The sequence below is a fragment of the Solanum dulcamara genome, chromosome 3, assembly GCF_947179165.1.
Source record: "Solanum dulcamara chromosome 3, daSolDulc1.2, whole genome shotgun sequence".
Classification (NCBI taxonomy): domain Eukaryota; kingdom Viridiplantae; phylum Streptophyta; class Magnoliopsida; order Solanales; family Solanaceae; genus Solanum; species Solanum dulcamara.
This window is the reverse complement of record NC_077239.1, coordinates 5,945,678-5,965,437: the sequence shown is the minus strand read 5'-3', so window position 1 is coordinate 5,965,437 and position 19,760 is coordinate 5,945,678. Positions and strand designations below refer to the sequence as shown.

The window sequence follows — 19,760 nt, the reverse complement described above, 5'->3', positions numbered from 1 at the left end:
GGGACAAGATGGAGAATGCTACAAATGTGGAAAAACTGATCATCAAGTTAAAGATTGTCCTATGTGGGAAATTAAGTTGAGAAAAGAAAGAGCTTAAAAATAAAAGAGAGAGTTAACAAGCAAAAGAAAGATAAAAGAGAAGGAAACTGATAAAGCTATATATGCTGCTTGGAGAACAGGTTCAGTTTGCTCTGGTGAAGAAGTAGAAGAGCTCGCCCTGATAGCTATAGAGGATTCAGAACCTGAATCTAAATCAGACACTGAAGAAAATGAGGTAAATTTTCTTGACCTTAAAAGACAAACTCAAACTATTCTCAAAGAAAAAAACTATCTTCTCTAATTCTAACTCTCACAGACACTATTTCAGAATTTAATAACAACAAAAATCAATTGTTAACCTTCATGATCAGTCTAAAATTTGATTATATCGACCTTGAGAAAATCAACACCGGTCTAAAGCAGGAAAACCAATTCCTACGAAAAAAGGTTCAACAACTTGATTCTTGTAATTTGTCTCTTGAAACAAAAGTTTTAAAATTAAGTGTCATTAGTAAAGGAAAGGGAAAGATTAGTGATGACTAAATTAGTTGTGAACAGGATCTTAAGAAGCTTAAAAATGAACTGTTTTCAAAAAAAAACTCTAGAAGAATGAATCTTGAATTAGCTAGAATTAAATATGAGCTTGAGATGGCAAATAAATAGACTCAGTCCTTCATGATTGTAACTCAACTCATCAATAACACACTAGTATAAAAACTAGACTAGATTTTGAAAAGAAAACTACTAACAAGACCTCTGATCTCTATACACTATGCGGTAATATTGGTCATTCTAGGGTCTCCTGTCCCAAATTCAAAACCAACACAAACAAAAGGATTGTCATAAAAAGAACAACCATAATTGAACCACATTAAAGTTATCGGTACGTGCAAAAAAAAACTGAAAAATAACTTACCAAACTGGATAAACAGATATCTTGTTCATCCTTTTGTTCGAAAGAAAGAATCCAACTCAGTTTTGGTTCCTAAATCTAACCTCTAAATTTGCAGAAAAAGTGAGAGGAAGCAAGCAACATTGATACATGAATAATCCTTGCTCAAGATAGATAGCTGAAAATAAGAGAAAACTTCTCTCACTTGCAGAAAAAAAAGGATGGAATGATAGTTATTTGGAGGTGAAAAAAAACAAAAAAACAAAGGGGTCAAATCAAAAAGATTAGAAAAATAGGACGGTGATGAATGTTACCAAGGATCTCTGAATCAATTGTGTAGGAACATGTGAAATAATTATATCTCGCCTATGATGTATCTGACAGTGAAAAATATGCAAAAGTGATAGTCACCTTCTTCACTATAACAACAAAGTTAGATCTGGTAAGAGTAGGTACAACATTAGAACAGAAACTGCATAGAGGAATGAATTAAATCTCTCTTGTATATCCTTACCAGCTTGCATGATATGATATTCATTTTGGGGCAATATGCTAGATTTCAAGAAAATTCTAAGTAACCTCACTTGAAGGTAGTCAAAAGGAATCCAAGGTATTTAAAGGAAACGACTGACTTCGAATTATGGTATCCAAAAGGTAGAAACTTTGAACTTATAGGCTATGCATATGCTGATTATGTAGGTTACTCGGTGGATGTAAGAATCACCACAGATATGGTACAACTCTTGGGATCATATTTGATCTTTTGGGCAACAAAGAGGCAAAATTATGCGGCATTATATTCTACATGTGCAAAATCTCTCTGGATCAAACAACAAAGAATTTTGGGGTGAACATATTGGTTCCCAATCGTCTATGACAATACAAGTGTTATCAACATGGCCAAATATTTAGTTCAGCATAAGAGGATAAAGCACATTGAGATCAGACACCATCGCTTAAGAATAATGTGGAGAAGGGCGATCTCTATGAATTTCTATGCCACAGATAAATAACTAGTTGATGTTTTACTAAGGCACTGAAAAGGGAACACCTTGAAAGGAACAGGTTGGGACTGGATATGATTAAGACCCCAAAAGTATCCCTCAGTAATTGGCTAATGAACATTGTATATATTGTACTCTGATTTTAATTTTATGCTTAGTCTTGTACATTAAGTTGTATATCCCTATACAGTTTTTAATTTCAAGCTACGCATGTACTATAACGTTGTATTTGCATCTATACAGAACAATGACTTTACAAAACTGGAGCATAATTCAGCTTTATCTAGAGATCTAAAGTATGTGCACTACAATTGTTCATAATTAAATATAAAAGCAATGCACTTAAACCTGTCCTTTCTACTTGTCCCAGGAAGGCAATCATTCATTACTTATACTCTCTTGATTCCATTCTCTAGAAAGGCAAAATGATCCCATCAAAATATATATATATTTTGACAAAATTCGTCAATGTGTCAAATTAGACCTCTACCCAAAATAAAACCCTTTCTCTCAAACGACTCTCATTACTACCAAACTACTATCTCATTAAGGTTCTTTTTATCCTCTTTTTAGTCTGTTTCCACACTTCAAATCCTCCTCTTTGATAAATTTCATAATTGAGAAATCTTCTTGCTATCTTCTCTATTTTGTCTGAAAAATTATGAAATTAATGTTATTCAAGGAATGGGTCTGCACTGATGGATTACTATATATGTTTCTTATTAACACTCTTGGAGCATCTCACCATGATGGTATCTCTGAGGTTGTGGCTGAAGTTTCTTCGATAGATGACACCTTTACTTTGGTGCCTTATGAATTAGAGGATGTGGTATGAAAAGTAGTTAGTGTTGATTCTTAGGGAGAATTTGTATTTGGTGAGTTTAAAGATCTGAGGAAGTCGTGGAGGATGCACCTTGTAAGGGGGAACACTCTGGGGACCCTATAGTTGAATAAAATTCACCTATTAGGCTTAACTTAGGTTTATCTCGTAAGGGGGAATCATGGGGGACCCCTCGATCAAACCTAGTTCTTATATTGGGCTCTATATAGACAGGGATCGAGGATTGATATCATAAATTATTATGGATGGTGTTGTATCTAGTAGTATCACATCTAGGAAATAAGTTGGGTGAAAATGCTCCTCTACAAAGGATGATTCTGGAAAAAAAATTGTTGTTTCTTCTGTTGATCCTGTTAAATTGTAGATGAGGATATTGTGGTTGCTGAAAGTAATATAACATGCAAAGGTGTGTATCTTAAAAAATAAAAATAAAAAAACATGTTCCTCCCAAGATTCTGCTTAGTCAAAGCTTGTACACGAGCCTACAAATAGTAAAAGGGATGATTATGGACCGCCTTCTTCTGAATATCTTGGATAAAAGGCACTCTTGATGCTCGTACAACTAGGATTGTAAACTTTAGTAAGCGGGAAGTGCTTTGAGGCAGGGTGATTAACGATTTTGGGTATTAAAGATAAGTGAACTATTGGTTCTCCAAAGGCACAGGGTTGATCGAACAGTGAGTGAACTTTTTCTTCTAAGGCACATGGTTGATCGAACCAGTTCCTTCAACGTGACACTAAATGAAAAATAGGCTGAAATTACAGTCATCTGCGCCGTTCACCAGTATGTGATGGACCAACTACATACGAACTATGATATTGAGTATGTATGCCTGGAAGAGGAAAATGCAACGCCTCAAAGCTGAGCTTGCATAAATCAAGGTTGCCTTTAAAACTGAGATAACTACTAAATTTTGGTAATCTAAAAGGCCATTTTAGTTGATCAAGAAGCATTCTCCCCCCTCCTATCATGTTTAAGAAACTGACATAAACACAGGTTGAGCTATGCACACAAAAAGCAATGGTTTGTCATCATTAAAAAAGGGAAATTTGTTAGATCGAGAAATATTTTAATGATTGACAAAAAGAGGAACAAATGAAAGGAACAGGTAGCTATAACATGTTTCTTTCAGACCGAGTCCAACTAGATAAGGAGAAAGTCAACCACGTGAAACAGAAGTATTAAGGCGGTGGATGAAGAACGTTTATGACATGTCCAGTTGCATAAAGTTTCCTTTCATAAGAGGATTACTACAAGAAAATGGAGACAATAAAAGGACAACTACTCCAACTCAAATAAGGAGAGGTCTTGCAATTCTATAAGCAAAGGGAAGCAGTAAAAGAACACCGACATCGACTCAAAGAATGAGAAGTCTTGCGTCTATAAATAAAAAAAGATTTTCACAAAGAACTTTGTGCACTTACATAGAGAGAATCAAGCAGAACGAACTCAAGTAAGAGAGAGTTCATATTTGAGAGAGTTCTAATTGAAGATTCAAGTGCAGACAACGCAAGGAAACGAGATTTTAGAACCTGATCCATAAGCTTATGCTTTATAGTTCTTAAGTCAAGTTTGCTTGTAATGCATTTTATCGAGTTGTATTTAAATGCTTTTTAGATCCAGTGAGTTATAAACTGGAGTAGGAATATAGTTTTCAAGTTGGGCAACTTGAAGATTTAGTAACATAAATCTTGGGAGGTTTGTGTTGAAGTTTAAGGATTAAAGTTAGTTCCTAGGATTGCAAGAGTTGTAATCTGAATCCATAACTTGAAGTTGATTCAACAGTCACGGGTGATTGTTGATTCATATGAATTAGAGTTTATAATTCCTTAGGTTACATAAGTTTGTAATCTTAAATTGTTGAGGCTCAGAGTTTAGTGAAGTTGAAATTAAATCCTACAGAGGTGTAGGTCGTGGTTTTTTACCATTTATGAGTCAGGGTTTTCCACGATAAAGTACTGTGTTATTACTTTATTTGCTTTACATAAACGTAGTCCTTATAATCCGCAAAGGAACAGATAGAATATACTTGTTCCTTATACAAATCTGGGGGTAAGAATTCCAATAGGTTGTTTAGTTACTTTATATTTTTCCTGGGATTTGTTGCAAGAAGTTTATGAGATAAGACTTCCACTGCATAACAAGGAGCATGACGCTAAATTTGCGAGATTTTTTTTTTTTAATAGATCAATTGATTGGTTATTTGAACTTTCGTTTTGTTGATGATAGTTTTATTCTCCATATTATAATCTCGTCCTTCATTTCCACCCACCCTATTATTTTTTTAAAAAAAGAATACTTATCATGTGAAGGATACAAAAAGACTTAATACATAGATAATTTCTTAATTTGTCAGTAAAATTTACTTAGACACTCGAATTACTATTGTCTCAATTAAACACATGAACACATGATAAAGTATTGCTTCTATTAGAAACTTTCTATTTAAAATTTAGAAAATCTTTTGCACGCGTATTCTCCAATTCTCATTATGTAAATAATTTAATCTAATAAAATATTCTATCTCCTTTAATTATAGAGGTCAACCTTGTATTACTTTTTATGTTTCAAATGTCATCTTCGTTTAAACAGTTTTTCAATTTAGATCACGATGTATTTCAGTGTAGCTAGTTCGACAAAATGCAAATTGTACAAACATTATTTAACGTTGACCCTAAACTTTTCTATCTCTCAATCACTTATCAATTCTTTTAAATGAATTGACATTTCACATCGTCCGCTAAATGTGCATGTCTCTATTTGACTAAATAATTATTACCCACATCCAATATTTATATTAAATTAATAAATATAAAATATAATTTTTTTTATACACATTTACTTGTCTCGATCGGTAACGAGAATTAATTGACATTGAATATCATGAATATGCTTTCGCAACTAAAAATGTTGATTTTACATATCATTATCGAAGTCTTAGGGTATTTGAGCGGTAACCAAAATTTTATAGCTAATTAATCCTCATAGTAACTATTCATATATAATAAAAAGGTATCATATTTGGATTTGATATGATATAAGTAAACTATTTAGGGATATATATATATATCACTTCTCAAGAGAGAATTAAATTCTAGCACTCATGAATCACATTCCATCGACCCCCACAACCTCAATAGCAAATATTTATAGCTACAATGGTTTGAAGATTGTGTTAGACACCTGTAATTTGTGATTGGAATTCACAATGCTCAACTTGACTATTGATTTAGATTCTCATCATTTCTAGAAAGAACTAGTTACCAAAAATTTGTGTGGGGTGTGGATTCAATATTTGTTCATAAGTTTATTGTTTTAATAAATATTATTAATATTAATAAATTTTAAATGATATTGATTAAATGATTTTAATTTTTTTAAAAAAAATAAATTATATATATATTTGTGTTATTGTGTGGTGGTAAATCATCTTTTTTTTCTCGCAAATTTAATGTGAAAAGGTCTATTGGGATGTCCAAAATGAAAGCATTTTTCTTCATCAACCGTTGATTTTTTGCTCAAAATAGTTACAAAATTTATACAAATATTAGTGACATTCAAAGTAATAATATTATAACTAAAGGATATGAATTTAATCCTAAAGGGCATAGTTAAAGTGGGTCTCATTCCAAAAAATTGTACACTAATTAAATTAGAGTAAAATAAAAATATATATATTTTTTATTTTTCTGAGAATGCCCTTGCTGATGCACCTTGACGGAAACCTACCTCAACTCCCTCTTATATAATAAGAGAAAATGCATATACCATAAAAAAAAAATTAACTTTCTTTTTCTTGTCATGAAAAAGTCTACGATATATCAGGGTTTTTTTTTCTTATCAAGAAAGATTTTATTTTTAAGTTTTAAACTATAAATCTCATCATTAATGAAATCCTAATACCATTCTACCACACATGATATTAATATTAATAAAGTATTTTTGTAAACCTGATTAATCCTTCAAAAGTAATTAGCTCCATGAAGACCACACGAGTTCTTGTCTAATGCAAGCTAAACTACTAAATTAATTAATTATTTCTTCACTCAGCATTGACCTTCATATATCTTCCATATAAAATAATAATTTAACCAAGAATTTTCTGATCTTTTAAACAAATCTTAAGCTATGGATTTGAGCAGTAACAAACTACCGTTGAAATTTATTCACAAAATAGATGTTTAGTTTACCTTATTTAAATGTTAATTAATTAGCAAGTGGTATTCATTTTTAAAAGCAAATCTAAGCTATGGATTTGAGCTATCACATTACACTATATATGTGGCTGCTACGACCAGTAATAAATGGACATGGTTAAGAAGTGGCTATATTTTTTCTGATTATTTAAATGTTATTGTTATAGTTTGTGGATAAGATTAGTACCCTTCATTATTATCATCATCCGAAAGCGCGAATTCACATTTTAAAATTTATGATTTTTTCTAATAATTTTAAATTAATATATTATAATAATAATTTAATTTATAATTAAATATTTATAAATATCTAGTGATTTTTTAATACATATACATAAATTGAACAAATTCTATTAAATTTTGGTAAAGAAAACAAAAATGAAAAAAAGAGACACAAACTTGATGTGATTAAACAAACATTATATATGTACATTTAGACGACAAAGAAGAAAAACAATTCAATGCAATTATATATTAATTACATGAACATCTTTGAAAATATATCTCAAGCTGCCAACCAATTATTGTACTCATTGTCAATATATGTCTACTTGCATAATACTGTCCATATAGAGGCATGTTTCACTTTATTAAAAATGATAAGTCAAACAAATCAATGGCAGGTCCACTTTATACAACTACATATGTAGTGAATTAAACTAATAAAATTACTATATTTTACTTGATGAAATCAGATTTTAGTGTATCTAAGTTCCACACGACGCTCACCAAGATTTACATGTCAATTTTTAAAATTTACTATGTGACATATCGACATAATCGAGTATTATGATCATCGAAGCTCAGAGCTAGCTTCCTTTTGTGTGGGTGCATCTCCAATCTACCTTTGACATGGTAAAAGTAAAATAGAGTACCCTTTTATCACTATATCATCTTCATGCTCGTCTTATCAAACCATAGGTATTGATACCAGTTGTTAAAACTAGCTTAGCCCAAAGATCATACCTCTAAATAATATAATGTGATATTGTTCTTCTTGGTCAATTCAGACGGAACCAAGACGATTTCCCCAAAACTCTCACACAATTAAGAGTATACATATAGTTTATATGTACGTTCACAATTTTTTCAACTATCAATATAAAATTTTGTTCGAACACTCAAAATATATTACTAAAAATACTATCTTCACCAGTTTCAACACCTAATTAAACATGTGAAAAATGATCTTGAAATTTGTTTTGTCAAAGTAAAACATTTAATTCCCACTATTACATAATTAATCACGTCAACCAAATGAAAGATGGATTGCAACAACTCAACTAATGTTGATTTTCTAGTTCCTCTGAATTTGATAATTAAATCATTGACATAGTAAAACTGTGAAAATACATGTAGACTGATAACACATCTCTAGTAAATTTGGTCATAATAGTTATAGGTTATCAAGTTTCAACAATGTCACCACCAAAGAATGTGGTACAATGGATGGAAGGCTGGTCGTTTAATTAGAGGTTTCAGTTTCGAACCTTGAGTATGAAAAAATCCTTGGTAATGAGCGTTTTCCCCTAAAATAAAGCTCTACATGGCTCGAATTCGCATTAGTGGAGCTCCAATACAGATACCTGGAAAAAAAAAAGTTTCAACAATGTCTATCTTGACAATTTTTTTGTGAAATGAATTCCTAATAGGAGAATCTAATTGACAGGACAACAATATGAATGCCATTCCTCCTGTGTTAAAGGCTAATGACACTACTTTAATTTAGTGGAAATGAACTGTTTTCTTTTCTTACAACTTTTAATTTACTTAATCTCAATTATTGACAAGAAATTTTATTTTACTTCAACACTAGAATGGGAGTCCGAGAGTAATGATAAAATTATCACTATGTGATTTATACATCACGAATTTAAGTAGTGAAAACAATCACTAATGTTATAATTAGGGTAATATGTCTACATCCAGCACTTTTCCAAACTCTGTTAACACGGAATACTTTGTGCACCCACTGCCCCTTTTAATTATATTTTTTGGCTCTTCCAATCTCAAAAGTCAGCAGGGGATTCCTCCTCCCTATATAAGGAGAATAAAAGCTGCCAACTTAACGAACAACAATATATCTTCTTTTGTTATCTTGGAGATATTGAAAAGATGAATGTTAAGATAGATGAGATAAAGAGGAAAGAAACAACAGAAATTGATGAGCAAAAATGGGTGTATGATTCTTCTGTTGATTACAAAGGCAGAATTCCTCTAAGGGCTTCAACTGGAAGCTGGAAGGCATCTTTCTTGATTATTGGTAAGAAAAAATTCATCTAACAAATGTCACAAACACACAAAAGTTTCATTTTTTTCCCTTTAAATCTCAATGATCATGAACAAAATGTATACAAATTCTGTTTTCTTGTGCAAAGTTTTTAAGTCCTAAATGGTTTCTCTTATCTTATGCTGGTGAGTATTGAAAATACTAGTTGAAGTTATAACATATGGATTTATCTTATATTCGTGACAGTATAAATGATTTTTTACGCAAATGATGGAATTTGACCTTTTATAAAAAATTACTTGTCTTATTTGTCAGGTTATTAATTTCTCTTATTATGATAGTTACCTTTTATCTGACTTGACACATTTATTGAGCTATATCCTACTTAGATTAGCATAAAGACTTAATTAACATATATATATGTGAGTCATTTGTGTAATAATATAAGTATATATAAGTTACTTTCGTAACGAATATTATATCAGATTTAAACAAAATTGAAGAATATATGAAGTCTCTTTCCCTAAAAGGAATAATACCCTTTTGAGAAAAGTCACTATTTAACGAGAATCACTAAAAAGTTCTTTGATCACTTTTTGGGCATTGTAATTGTTCTAGATTCCATTCCCAAGTGGCCTATAACCTAAGACAAGGAGTATATAAGAAGCAACAATTTTGTTCTTATACATCTTCTTTTTCTTTTCATATTAAATATCATATCTTATAAATGAAAAAGCAAAATTAATTGCCACTAAAATATGGCTTGATGAAAAAGTTCACCACCACAATGAACCACAATTTACATGTGATTTGACTTGGTTAAATATTACTTTCTTCTGTCTGCAATTTGATTTGACATTGAATTTAAAAAAGAAAGACTTTTAAAACTTATGATTTAAAATAAGTAATAGATGTTTGTGTCGCTATAAATTATTTTATTAAGATGCGTAAACTAGTTGCTTTGTTATATGTAATTGGAGAAACTTATGAATTGTGTTAATTTTGAATGTAACAGCAATTGAATTCAGTGAGAGGTTGAGTTACTTTGGAATAGCCACAAGTTTGATCATATACCTAACAAAGGTCATTCATCAAGACCTTAAAACAGCAGCAAAAACTGCTAACTATTGGACAGGAGTCACTACTTTGATGCCACTTCTAGGAGGGTTTGTTGCTGATGCATATTTGGGAAGATTTTACACAGTTCTTGCTTCAACTATTGTCTACCTCCTGGTAAGTATCACAGTATTTATAGAGAACAACCAAATGTTATTCGGATTAGTAACGTTAAGTCTGGTCCTCCTTACTTGTACTTTTCTCTTCGCGGTCTTTTATTCCTCTATTAATGAAAGTCCACTCAAAAAACTTGACTGCTACTTTCATTGTTTTATTTTATACAACACTCTTTCCTGGTTAGTCTATTCCAAAATAAAATAACACCTTTTTGTACTTGGAAACTTCTAGATTTTGCTCTTATAAACCGTAAAAATGTCATGACATGTTTAATATATGTCAGAAGTCCGTCTTTCTTTTTTAAACTTCGTGATAAGTTAAATACTATCATATAAAATGAAAAAGAGGTACAACATTGTGATCAAATTATCATTTACCTATGAAACAACTAAAATAATCTCATTTATCTGTTATTTGTTAAACAGGGCTTGCTTCTCTTGACAATGTCAAGTGTGGTACCAAGCTTGAAGCCCTGTGAAAGTGACCTCTGTCAAGAACCTAGAAAGGTTCATGTGGTGGTCTTTTTCTTTGCTATATACTTAATATCAATTGGGACTGGAGGGCACAAACCATCTTTGGAGAGTTTTGGAGCTGATCAATTTGATGATGATCATCCTCAAGAAAAAAGAAAGAAAATGTCTTTCTTCAATTGGTGGAGTTTTGGACTTTGCTCTGGTGTACTACTTGGTGTCACACTGATTGTTTATGTACAAGATCATGTTAGTTGGGCTGTGGCAGATTTGATTCTTACACTAGTTATGGCTGCTAGTTTAGTCATATTTTGTGTAGGCAGGCGATTCTATCGTTATCGAAAAGTTACTGAAAGTCCCTTAACAACAATGCTACAAGTTCTTGTTGCTTCAATCAAGAAAAGAAATCTTGCACATCCTTCTAGTCCTGCTTATCTACATGAAACTCAAAAGTCAGAAACCAATAGGAGGAGGTTATGTCATACCAAAGGCCTCAAGTAAGATGTCAACTTAGTCTTGAATTGATTTGATTATGATATTAGTATTTTCATATAGGGTAATGAAAACATTTTTGCCTTCCCTTTTTTGAATGTCCGGCACTGTTTTCCTTAATAGTTGTTATGTTTTCTTCACTGTAGTTTTTTCCTTTTCATTATTACTTTGATTTGATGCACTTGAACTAAGGGTCCTTCGGAAACAACCTCTCTACTTCCACAAGGTAGGGGTAAGGTCTATGTAAACTCTATCATCCCCAAACCCCACTTGTGGGATTTCTCCAGGTATGTTGTTGTAATGAAAACATTTTTTCTACTCTACTTGTAGGTTTCTTGATAAAGCTGCAATCTTTGATGAGGCAATAGACCAGAAACAGAATCCATGGAGATTTGCAACTGTGACAAAAGTGGAAGAATTGAAGTTACTTATCAACATGATCCCCATTTGGCTAACCACTTTACCATTTGGCATTTGCATAGCACAATCTTCAACATTTTTCATCAAACAAGGCGCGACACTTAACAGGAAGATCACTCATGATTTTGAGATCCCACCGGCTTCAATGTATGCCCTTGGAGCTATTGGCATGATAGCAACTGTCACTATCTATGACAAAATCCTTGTACCTCTCCTAAGACGAGCAACCGGAAACGAGAGAGGGATTAGCATTCTTCAGAGGATCGGCATTGGAATGATCTTATCAGTTGCATCAATGATTGTTGCAGCATTAGTTGAAAGAAAAAGACTAAAAATTGTTCAAGAAAATCTACTTGAGGGTTCAATGTCAATGAGTGTGTTCTGGCTAGCCCCTCAATTTCTTATCGTTGGTATTGGAGATGGATTCGCGCTCGTAGGGTTACAAGAGTACTTCTATGATCAAGTACCTGATACAATGAGAAGTTTAGGCATTGCATTTTACCTAAGTGTAATTGGTGCTTCAAACTTCTTAAGTAGCATATTGATCACAATTGTGGATCATGTAACAGAAAAAGGTGGCAAGAGTTGGTTTGGAAAGGATCTAAATACCAGCAGATTGGATTATTTCTACTATTTGTTAGCTACCATAACAGCAGTAAACTTATGCATATATGTTATTGTTGCAAGGAGCTATTCCTACAAGAATGCGCAAAGTAGAAGAACTACAGATGTAGCTAATTACAACGATGGAGATGATCGCGAAGGGATAGCTTAGAAGATTGATCAATCACTAGTAAATTATGAAATTAGTATAGTCATCAAGCTCTGTAATCATATTTGTTATATTTTTGTTTCTAATATACAGTAAGACCTCTATAAATGCATATGCTTGGGATCGGAAAAAATATTCATTTATCGAGATTATTATTTTATCGATAAATGCATAAAATATTTATTTATCCATAAATAAATATTTATTATTTTAGAGGGTATTTTGCAGTATGTGCCATAAGAAAGAAAAAAAATTAATTAAGAATTTCAAAAGTTTAAATCTAGGAAACTAAAAAGTGTAGTCTTTGCATATTTATTATTTAAATCTAGGAAAGCTACGCGAATTTAGTGAAGTTTAATGTTTCTAATTGTATTCGTGTATATAGAATATGAAAAAATTTTATGTTTAACTATAAAAGGAAAAAACTAGATGTTTAAAAATCATAATCCAAGTATAATGTCTTCTTATCATTTGAAAGGCGTACTAAAATCATTTTTAACCAATAAAATAAGAAACGCAATATATGAGCATAAAAAAGAGAATCAAAAAGTTATTTCGGAAATTGTGTTCGTTTTTCAAAAAGTTAAGGATGAGATTAATTTTGATTTTGGTGGAAAGAAAAAATAATCAACTATAGAATCATATTTTAAAAAGAAATAGTTATTGGTCTAGTATTATTGACTGATTAAATATATATATATATATATATATATATATATATATATATATATATATATATATTCTTGATGTATTCTAGTAATTATTACTTTATATTTTTTCTGGGCCTTTAATACTTTATTTTTAATTATTATCTAATGCAGTTAGAGAGAATATTATTTTAATATAACTAGCCCAAGTCGGGATCGGAGAAAAATATTCATTTAGCGAGATTATTACTTTATTGAATATTACTTTATCGAGGTTTAAACTACTCATATTTTGTTAAGTTAGTAGGCTGAGATTTGCCAGTCAGTCTGGCTAAGGCCAAGACAGTATGGGCTGAATTACTTCTCTAATTGACCAAAGAATGGGCCAAGTAAAAGGACTTAGATGTTGAGATATTGATATCTAGATACAACTTGTAATAAATATTGGTATATTTTTGAGAAAAAATTTCACCTGCATCCTATTTGATCGCCCCCATTTAACATATACCCGTTTTTTTAAAAAAAAAGGGTTTAATAGTACCCAAATATAGGAAACTTTGGACAAAGCTATTTATTCAATGTTTTTCCTCCTCCTTTTCTTAGTTATTGTATAATAATATTTTTCAAACTTATAACAATTGAAGTATAATATTTTGAAGAAGTGAGTCTTGAATTTTGAATGTGAAAGTAAGTTTAAATCAAGTGGTATTGTTAAAAAAAGCTTGAAAACAATGGCAAATAATCATTGTTATAAAATGATTTTGTTATATTTGTTATTTCTTTGACAAATTGATGATTGAGTTTTGTTCATATTGATATGTGAAACTTATGTCATAAAATTTGAAGAAAAAATTATTTCTGAGGAAAAATTTATTTAGTTGAACTTCATGTCGAAATATATCTAAGGTGTAGCCAAATATATGTCTGAACATGCCAAAATGTCTGAAGTGTAGGATTATATGTTTGAAGTTTGGTTTAGTCATGGCCACAACTTCACTCGAAGATTATTAGAGTTGGTCTTATCAAAGTCTCAACTTCATTGAAAAAATGTCCAAAACTTTGGCCTTGAGTCAGTATATATGTGAAGTATAATCATTGCATGTTAGAAGTTTGACCTTACCAAGGCCATAACTTCACTAAAAATATATACGAAGTTCAGTCTTTTCAAGATTACATCTTCTTTTTTTTTTTAAATGTCTAACCTGACAAGCCAAACCAAACTTTAGGTATTCATAAATATTTCGAGCCTAAATGATTTTTCACGTATAAATCTCTTGTTGTTATAAAATAAACTAACTTAGTAATTTAATAAGGAGGAGAGAGTAAGAGAAAAAGAGAGGAGCAGAAGATGAGAGAAACGTATGTATCTGTGTATATTTTCAATGCCAAAACATGGCATTTTATAGCCACCAATGAGAGAAAAAAACAAGTGGGTCAGTTGCCCACTTTAAGTGGGCTCCACTTACAAAAGGTACATCCACTAAATAAATTATAATACTCCCCCTTGGATGCTCATATAAAAGAAAAATTTTAGTGAAAGAACAAGTATATATATAGTTATTTTCAATATCCATAGATGTTATGCCTCGTTAAAAACCTTACAAGGAAAAATTCAATGGGAAAAAGGCTGGTGAAGAAAAAAAAGAGTACACACATCTGGTAATACGCCTTGAGTGTTGCCTCATTAAAAACCTTATTAGGAAAGCCCAATGGGACAAAATCTTGGTTAAGGGAAAAAGAGTGCAGTGCGTATTTTACTCCCCCTAATGAAAACTTCATTTGGTATTTTGGAGACGACGCATTCCAATCTTACATTTTAGCTTCTCAAAAGTTGATGTTGGTAATGCCTTTGTGAATAAATCTGCAAAATTATCACTCGAACGAACTTGTTGTACATCAATATCACCATTCTCCTGGAGATCATGTGTGAAAAATAATTTTGGTGAAATATATTTCGTTCTGTCTCCTTTTATGAAGTCACTTTTCAATTGAGCTATACATACGGCATTGTCTTCGAATATAACTGTGGATACTTTGACATTATTTCTCAGGCCGCATCTTTCTTTGATGAACTGTATCATCGATCTCAACCACACACATTCTCTACTTGCTTCATGAATTGTTATTATTTAAACATGATTTGAAGAAGTAGCAACAATAGACTGCTTCGTATATCGCCATGATATAGCAATTTCTTCGTGTGTAAATAGATAATTTGTATGATATCGAGCTTTATGTGGGTCTGATAAATAATCTGCATCTACATAACCAATAAGGTCTGCACAACCTTTGTTAGTATAAAATAGACCCATATCAATGGTACCCTTTAGGTATCTCAAAATATGCTTGATACCATTCCAATGCCTTCGCGTTGGGGATGAACTATACCTTACCAACAAATTAACAGAAAATGTTATATCAGGTATGGTTGCATTAACAAGATACATAAGTGCACCAATAGCACTGAGATATGGTATTTCAAGACAAAGAAATTCCTCATCCTCTTCTGGAGGTCGAAATTGATATTTTTCCACTTCAAGTGATCGAACAACCATTGGAGTACTTAATGGATGTGCTTTGTCCATGTAAAATCATTTAAAGATTTTCTCAATGTAGGCAGATTAGTGGACAAAGACCTCATCTGCTAAATGTTTAATTTGCAGACCCAGACAAAATTTTGTCTTTCTAAGATCTTTCATCTCAAATTCTTTCTTTAGATATTCAATCGTTTTTTGGACCTCTTCAGGGGTTCCAATGAGATTTATATCATCAACATAAATGGCGAGTATAACAAACTTTGATTCCGTTTTCTTAATAAAAATACATGAACAAATGACATCATTTATATAACCTTCATTTATCAAGTATTCACTAAGGCGATTATACCATATACGCCCTGATTGTTTCAGACCATATAATGATCTTTGCAATTTGATTCAGTACGTCTCCCGAGACTTAATACTTGCTTCAGGCAATTTTAATCCTTCTAAATTTTCATGTAAATTTCATTATCAAGTGAACCAAAGGTAAGCAGTAACTACATCCATTAGATGTATTTCAAGATTTTTCTGTACAACTAAACTAATGAGATATCGAAAAGTTATTCTATCCATAACGGGTGAATATGTTTCTTCATAGTTGACTCTGGTCTTTGAGAGAATCCTTATGCAACAAGGCGTGTCTTGTATCTTATAATTTCATTTCTCTCATTTTATTTTCGCACAAAAACACATTTATAGCCAACTGATTTTAGACCTTCAGGGGTTTAGACTACAGGTCCAAAAACCTCACGTTTAGCAAGTGATTCTAATTCTGATTGAATTGCTTTTTGCTATTTTGGCCAATCACATCTACGTCAACATTCTTCGACGGATTTAGGCTTAAGACTTTCACTATCTTGCATGAGGTTAATTGCAACATTATATGCAAAAATATTATCCACCATAATTTTTGATCGATCTAAATCTATCTTATCACCGGTAGAACTTATTGAAAGCTCTTCGTTCACTAGAGTCTCGGGTTCACTGATTTCTTCATGAATATCAAGATTAATCAAATCTTGACCTTCTTCAGGAGGTTCTTTTGTAGTATCATCTTTATTATTATTTCTCACGGTTCTCTTTCTATGATTTTTATCCTTTGAACTCAATGGTCTATCACGCTTCAGATATTTTGGGGATTCAGAAGCTATGATACTAGTAGATGGTCCTTTTGGGACATTAATCCAGATAGGCACATTCACTGCAGGGATATGTGACTTAGTTATTTGTTGCAAATCAGTAAATGCATCTCGTATTTGATTTGCTATTTTTGGTAAGTGGATGATCTTTTGTACCTCCTTCCCACATGTGTGGGTACGTAGATCAAAATAAGATAATGATGAAACTTTTCACGCAATTTTTCTTTCTGATTCTTTTTTCTCTCCCACTAATTGCGAAAAAATTGTTTTATCAAACCGACAATCAACAAATCAAGCAGTAAACAAGTCTCCTGTCAATGTTCAATGTAACAAATTATGGAGGGTGAGTCAAACTCAACATATATGCCCAACCTTCATTGAGGTCCCATTTTTGTATGTTGTGGTGGTGCTACAGGCACGCATACCACAGAACCAAAAATTTGTAGATAGGCTATATTGGGCTCATGATCAAATACTAATTGTGACTGAGAGTAATTTTTATAATATGTCGATCAAAGACGTATAAGTGCTGCTGCATGTAAGATAGCATGACCCCAAATAGTAATTGACAATTTCGTTTTCTTTAGTAAGGGTCATGCTATCAATTGTAGGCTCTTAAAAAATGACTCTGCAAGGCCATTATGAGTATGAACATAAGCAACAAGATGTGTAATTTTTATCCCAATTCATAAGCAATAATCAACAAAAGCTTGGGATGTAAATTATTCAGCATTATCATGGCGAATAGCCTTAATTGGATAATCTGGGAATTGCACCCTTAATCTTATTATTTGTGCTAACAACTTCGCAAACGCCAGGTTGCGAGATGATAAGAGGCACAAAAAAGACCATCTAGATGATACATCTATTAGGACCATAAAATATCTAAATAATCCACTAGGTGGATGAATATGTCCACATATATCTTCATGTATACACTCTAAAAAGGCAGGAGATTCAATGAAAACCTTCAGGGTCGATGGTCTGACAATTAATTTGCCTTGATAACAAGCAGTACATGAAAATTTATCATTCATAAGAATCTTCAGGTTCTTTAACGGATGTTCGGTTGAATTTTTAAGAATTCGTCTCATTATTATTGATTCAGGATGACCTATTCGATCATGCCATAACACAAATATATTTATATCAGTAAACTTCTGATTTACAATCAAATGTGTTTCAATTGCACTAATTTTTGCATAATATAGGCCAGACGACAAAGTTGGTAATTTTTTAAAAATATATTTCTAGCCTGAGACACTCTTGGTTATACCAAGGTATTCAATATTCATTTCATTTAGTGTCTCAACATGATATCTATTTCTGCGGATATCTTTAAAACTTAACAAGTTTTTTGAGAATTTAGAAGAGAATAGTGCATCTTCTATAACAATCTTTGTTCCCTTATGCAGAAATATAGTAACTTTTTCGGAGCCTTCAATCATTTTTGAATTACCAGAAATTATAGTAACATTTGCTTTTCTTCTTCTCAAGTTGGAAAAATATTTCTCGTCTTTAAAAATGGCATGAGTCGTTCCACTATCAATTATACAAATATCCTCGTGATTGATCATTGATCCAAACAAAATTTGAGGCATATCCATATTTTTCTTCAAAAGAAATAAAGTAAACATTATAATTAAAACATGACTCATTATATAAATTTTATTTATTTACATGGATTAGAAAAATACAAACATATTATTTAGTACAGATAAATAAAAGAAAAATTATTTAAATATTATTAGGCTTATCAATATTTATATTTTCTTCTGAAAAATTAAAGAAATCAGTTACATCCAAATGCATAGGCTCAATATTATCTTCAGAGATAAAATTTGTCTCTGAATTATTTTCCTTCCTCTTCAAGGATGCCTGATATAGCTGAACCAGACGTTTTGATGACCGGTAGGTCCGTGACCAGTGCCCCATACCTCCACATCTATGACATATACTTTATGAATTTTTCTTTGGTATAGCTTCTGGCTTTTCACCTTTCTTTATAAATTGTTGATCATTTCTCGGTGTCCGCCGAGCATCATGATTATAATTTATTTTTCGATCACAACCACGACTGAGGCCATGACCTCTTTCTCGTTGGTTATAATTTGCATGATTCACTTCAGGGAATGGAATAGAACCAACGGGCCGACTATCATGATTTTTCATTAACAGTTTGTTGTGGCGTTAAGCAATAAGAAGGTGATAAAGTAATTCAGAATATTTTTTAAAATTCTTTTCGCGATATTGTTGCTGCATGAGCATATTCGCGAGTGGAAATATGGAGTATGTTTTTTCAAGTTTGTCTTGTTCAGTGATTTCTTCTCTGCATAAGTTTAATTGTGCTATAATTCTAAACAAGCCAGAATTATATTCAGTTATATTTTTAAAATTCATTAATCTCATATTTAGCAAATCATGACGTGTCTATTGAAGGATGACTAACTTCAGGTGGTCATATCTTTCTTTTAGATTCTTCCACAGTTTAAGGGGGTCTTTTAATGTGAGGTACTGTAATTTTAACCCTTCGTCAAGATAGTGGCGGAGAAATATTATGGCTTTGGCACGGTCTTAACTAAATGTCGTATTGTCATCTTTGATGGTGTCTGTCAAACCCATTGATTCTAGGTGTATTTCGGCATCTAGTGCCCATGATGAGTAGCCTTTTCAGATATATCAAGAGCAACAAATTCAAGTTTAGAGATATTAGACATTTTAAGAAAATAAAATTCTTACCCTTTTGTTACTTTCTTAAAATAGCTTAAAGTGATGGAGACTCGTGCTAATAATGTGTTATCTAACTTAGCAATTTAATAAGAAAGAGGAGAGAATAAAAAAATG

The 19,760-nt window shown here is 31.8% G+C and overlaps 1 protein-coding gene across 1 annotated transcript; it reads left to right on the top strand.

Moving 5' to 3' along the window:
• The first annotated feature begins 9,016 nt into the window (after positions 1 to 9,016).
• LOC129881497 (protein NRT1/ PTR FAMILY 5.7-like) lies at positions 9,017 to 12,723 on the top strand. Its single transcript, XM_055955693.1, has 4 exons — positions 9,017 to 9,236; positions 10,219 to 10,436; positions 10,862 to 11,403; positions 11,729 to 12,723. Exons 1-4 carry the CDS (start codon positions 9,089 to 9,091, stop codon positions 12,591 to 12,593), a joined length of 1,773 nt encoding a protein of 590 aa, XP_055811668.1. The 5' UTR covers positions 9,017 to 9,088; the 3' UTR covers positions 12,594 to 12,723.
• Positions 12,724 to 19,760: the final 7,037 nt, after the last annotated feature.

What these genes read in the sequence shown, in the direction of transcription:
- LOC129881497 (XM_055955693.1), top strand. Translation starts at nt 9,089, where the DNA reads ATGAATGTTAAGATAGATGAGATAAAGAGGAAAGAAACAACAGAAATT. An exon ending in CAACTATTGTCTACCTCCTG is followed by an intron (nt 10,437 to 10,861) that starts GTAAGTATCACA and finishes TTTGTTAAACAG; the next exon opens with GGCTTGCTTCTCTTGACAAT. An exon ending in TGTCATACCAAAGGCCTCAA is followed by an intron (nt 11,404 to 11,728) that starts GTAAGATGTCAA and finishes CTCTACTTGTAG; the next exon opens with GTTTCTTGATAAAGCTGCAA.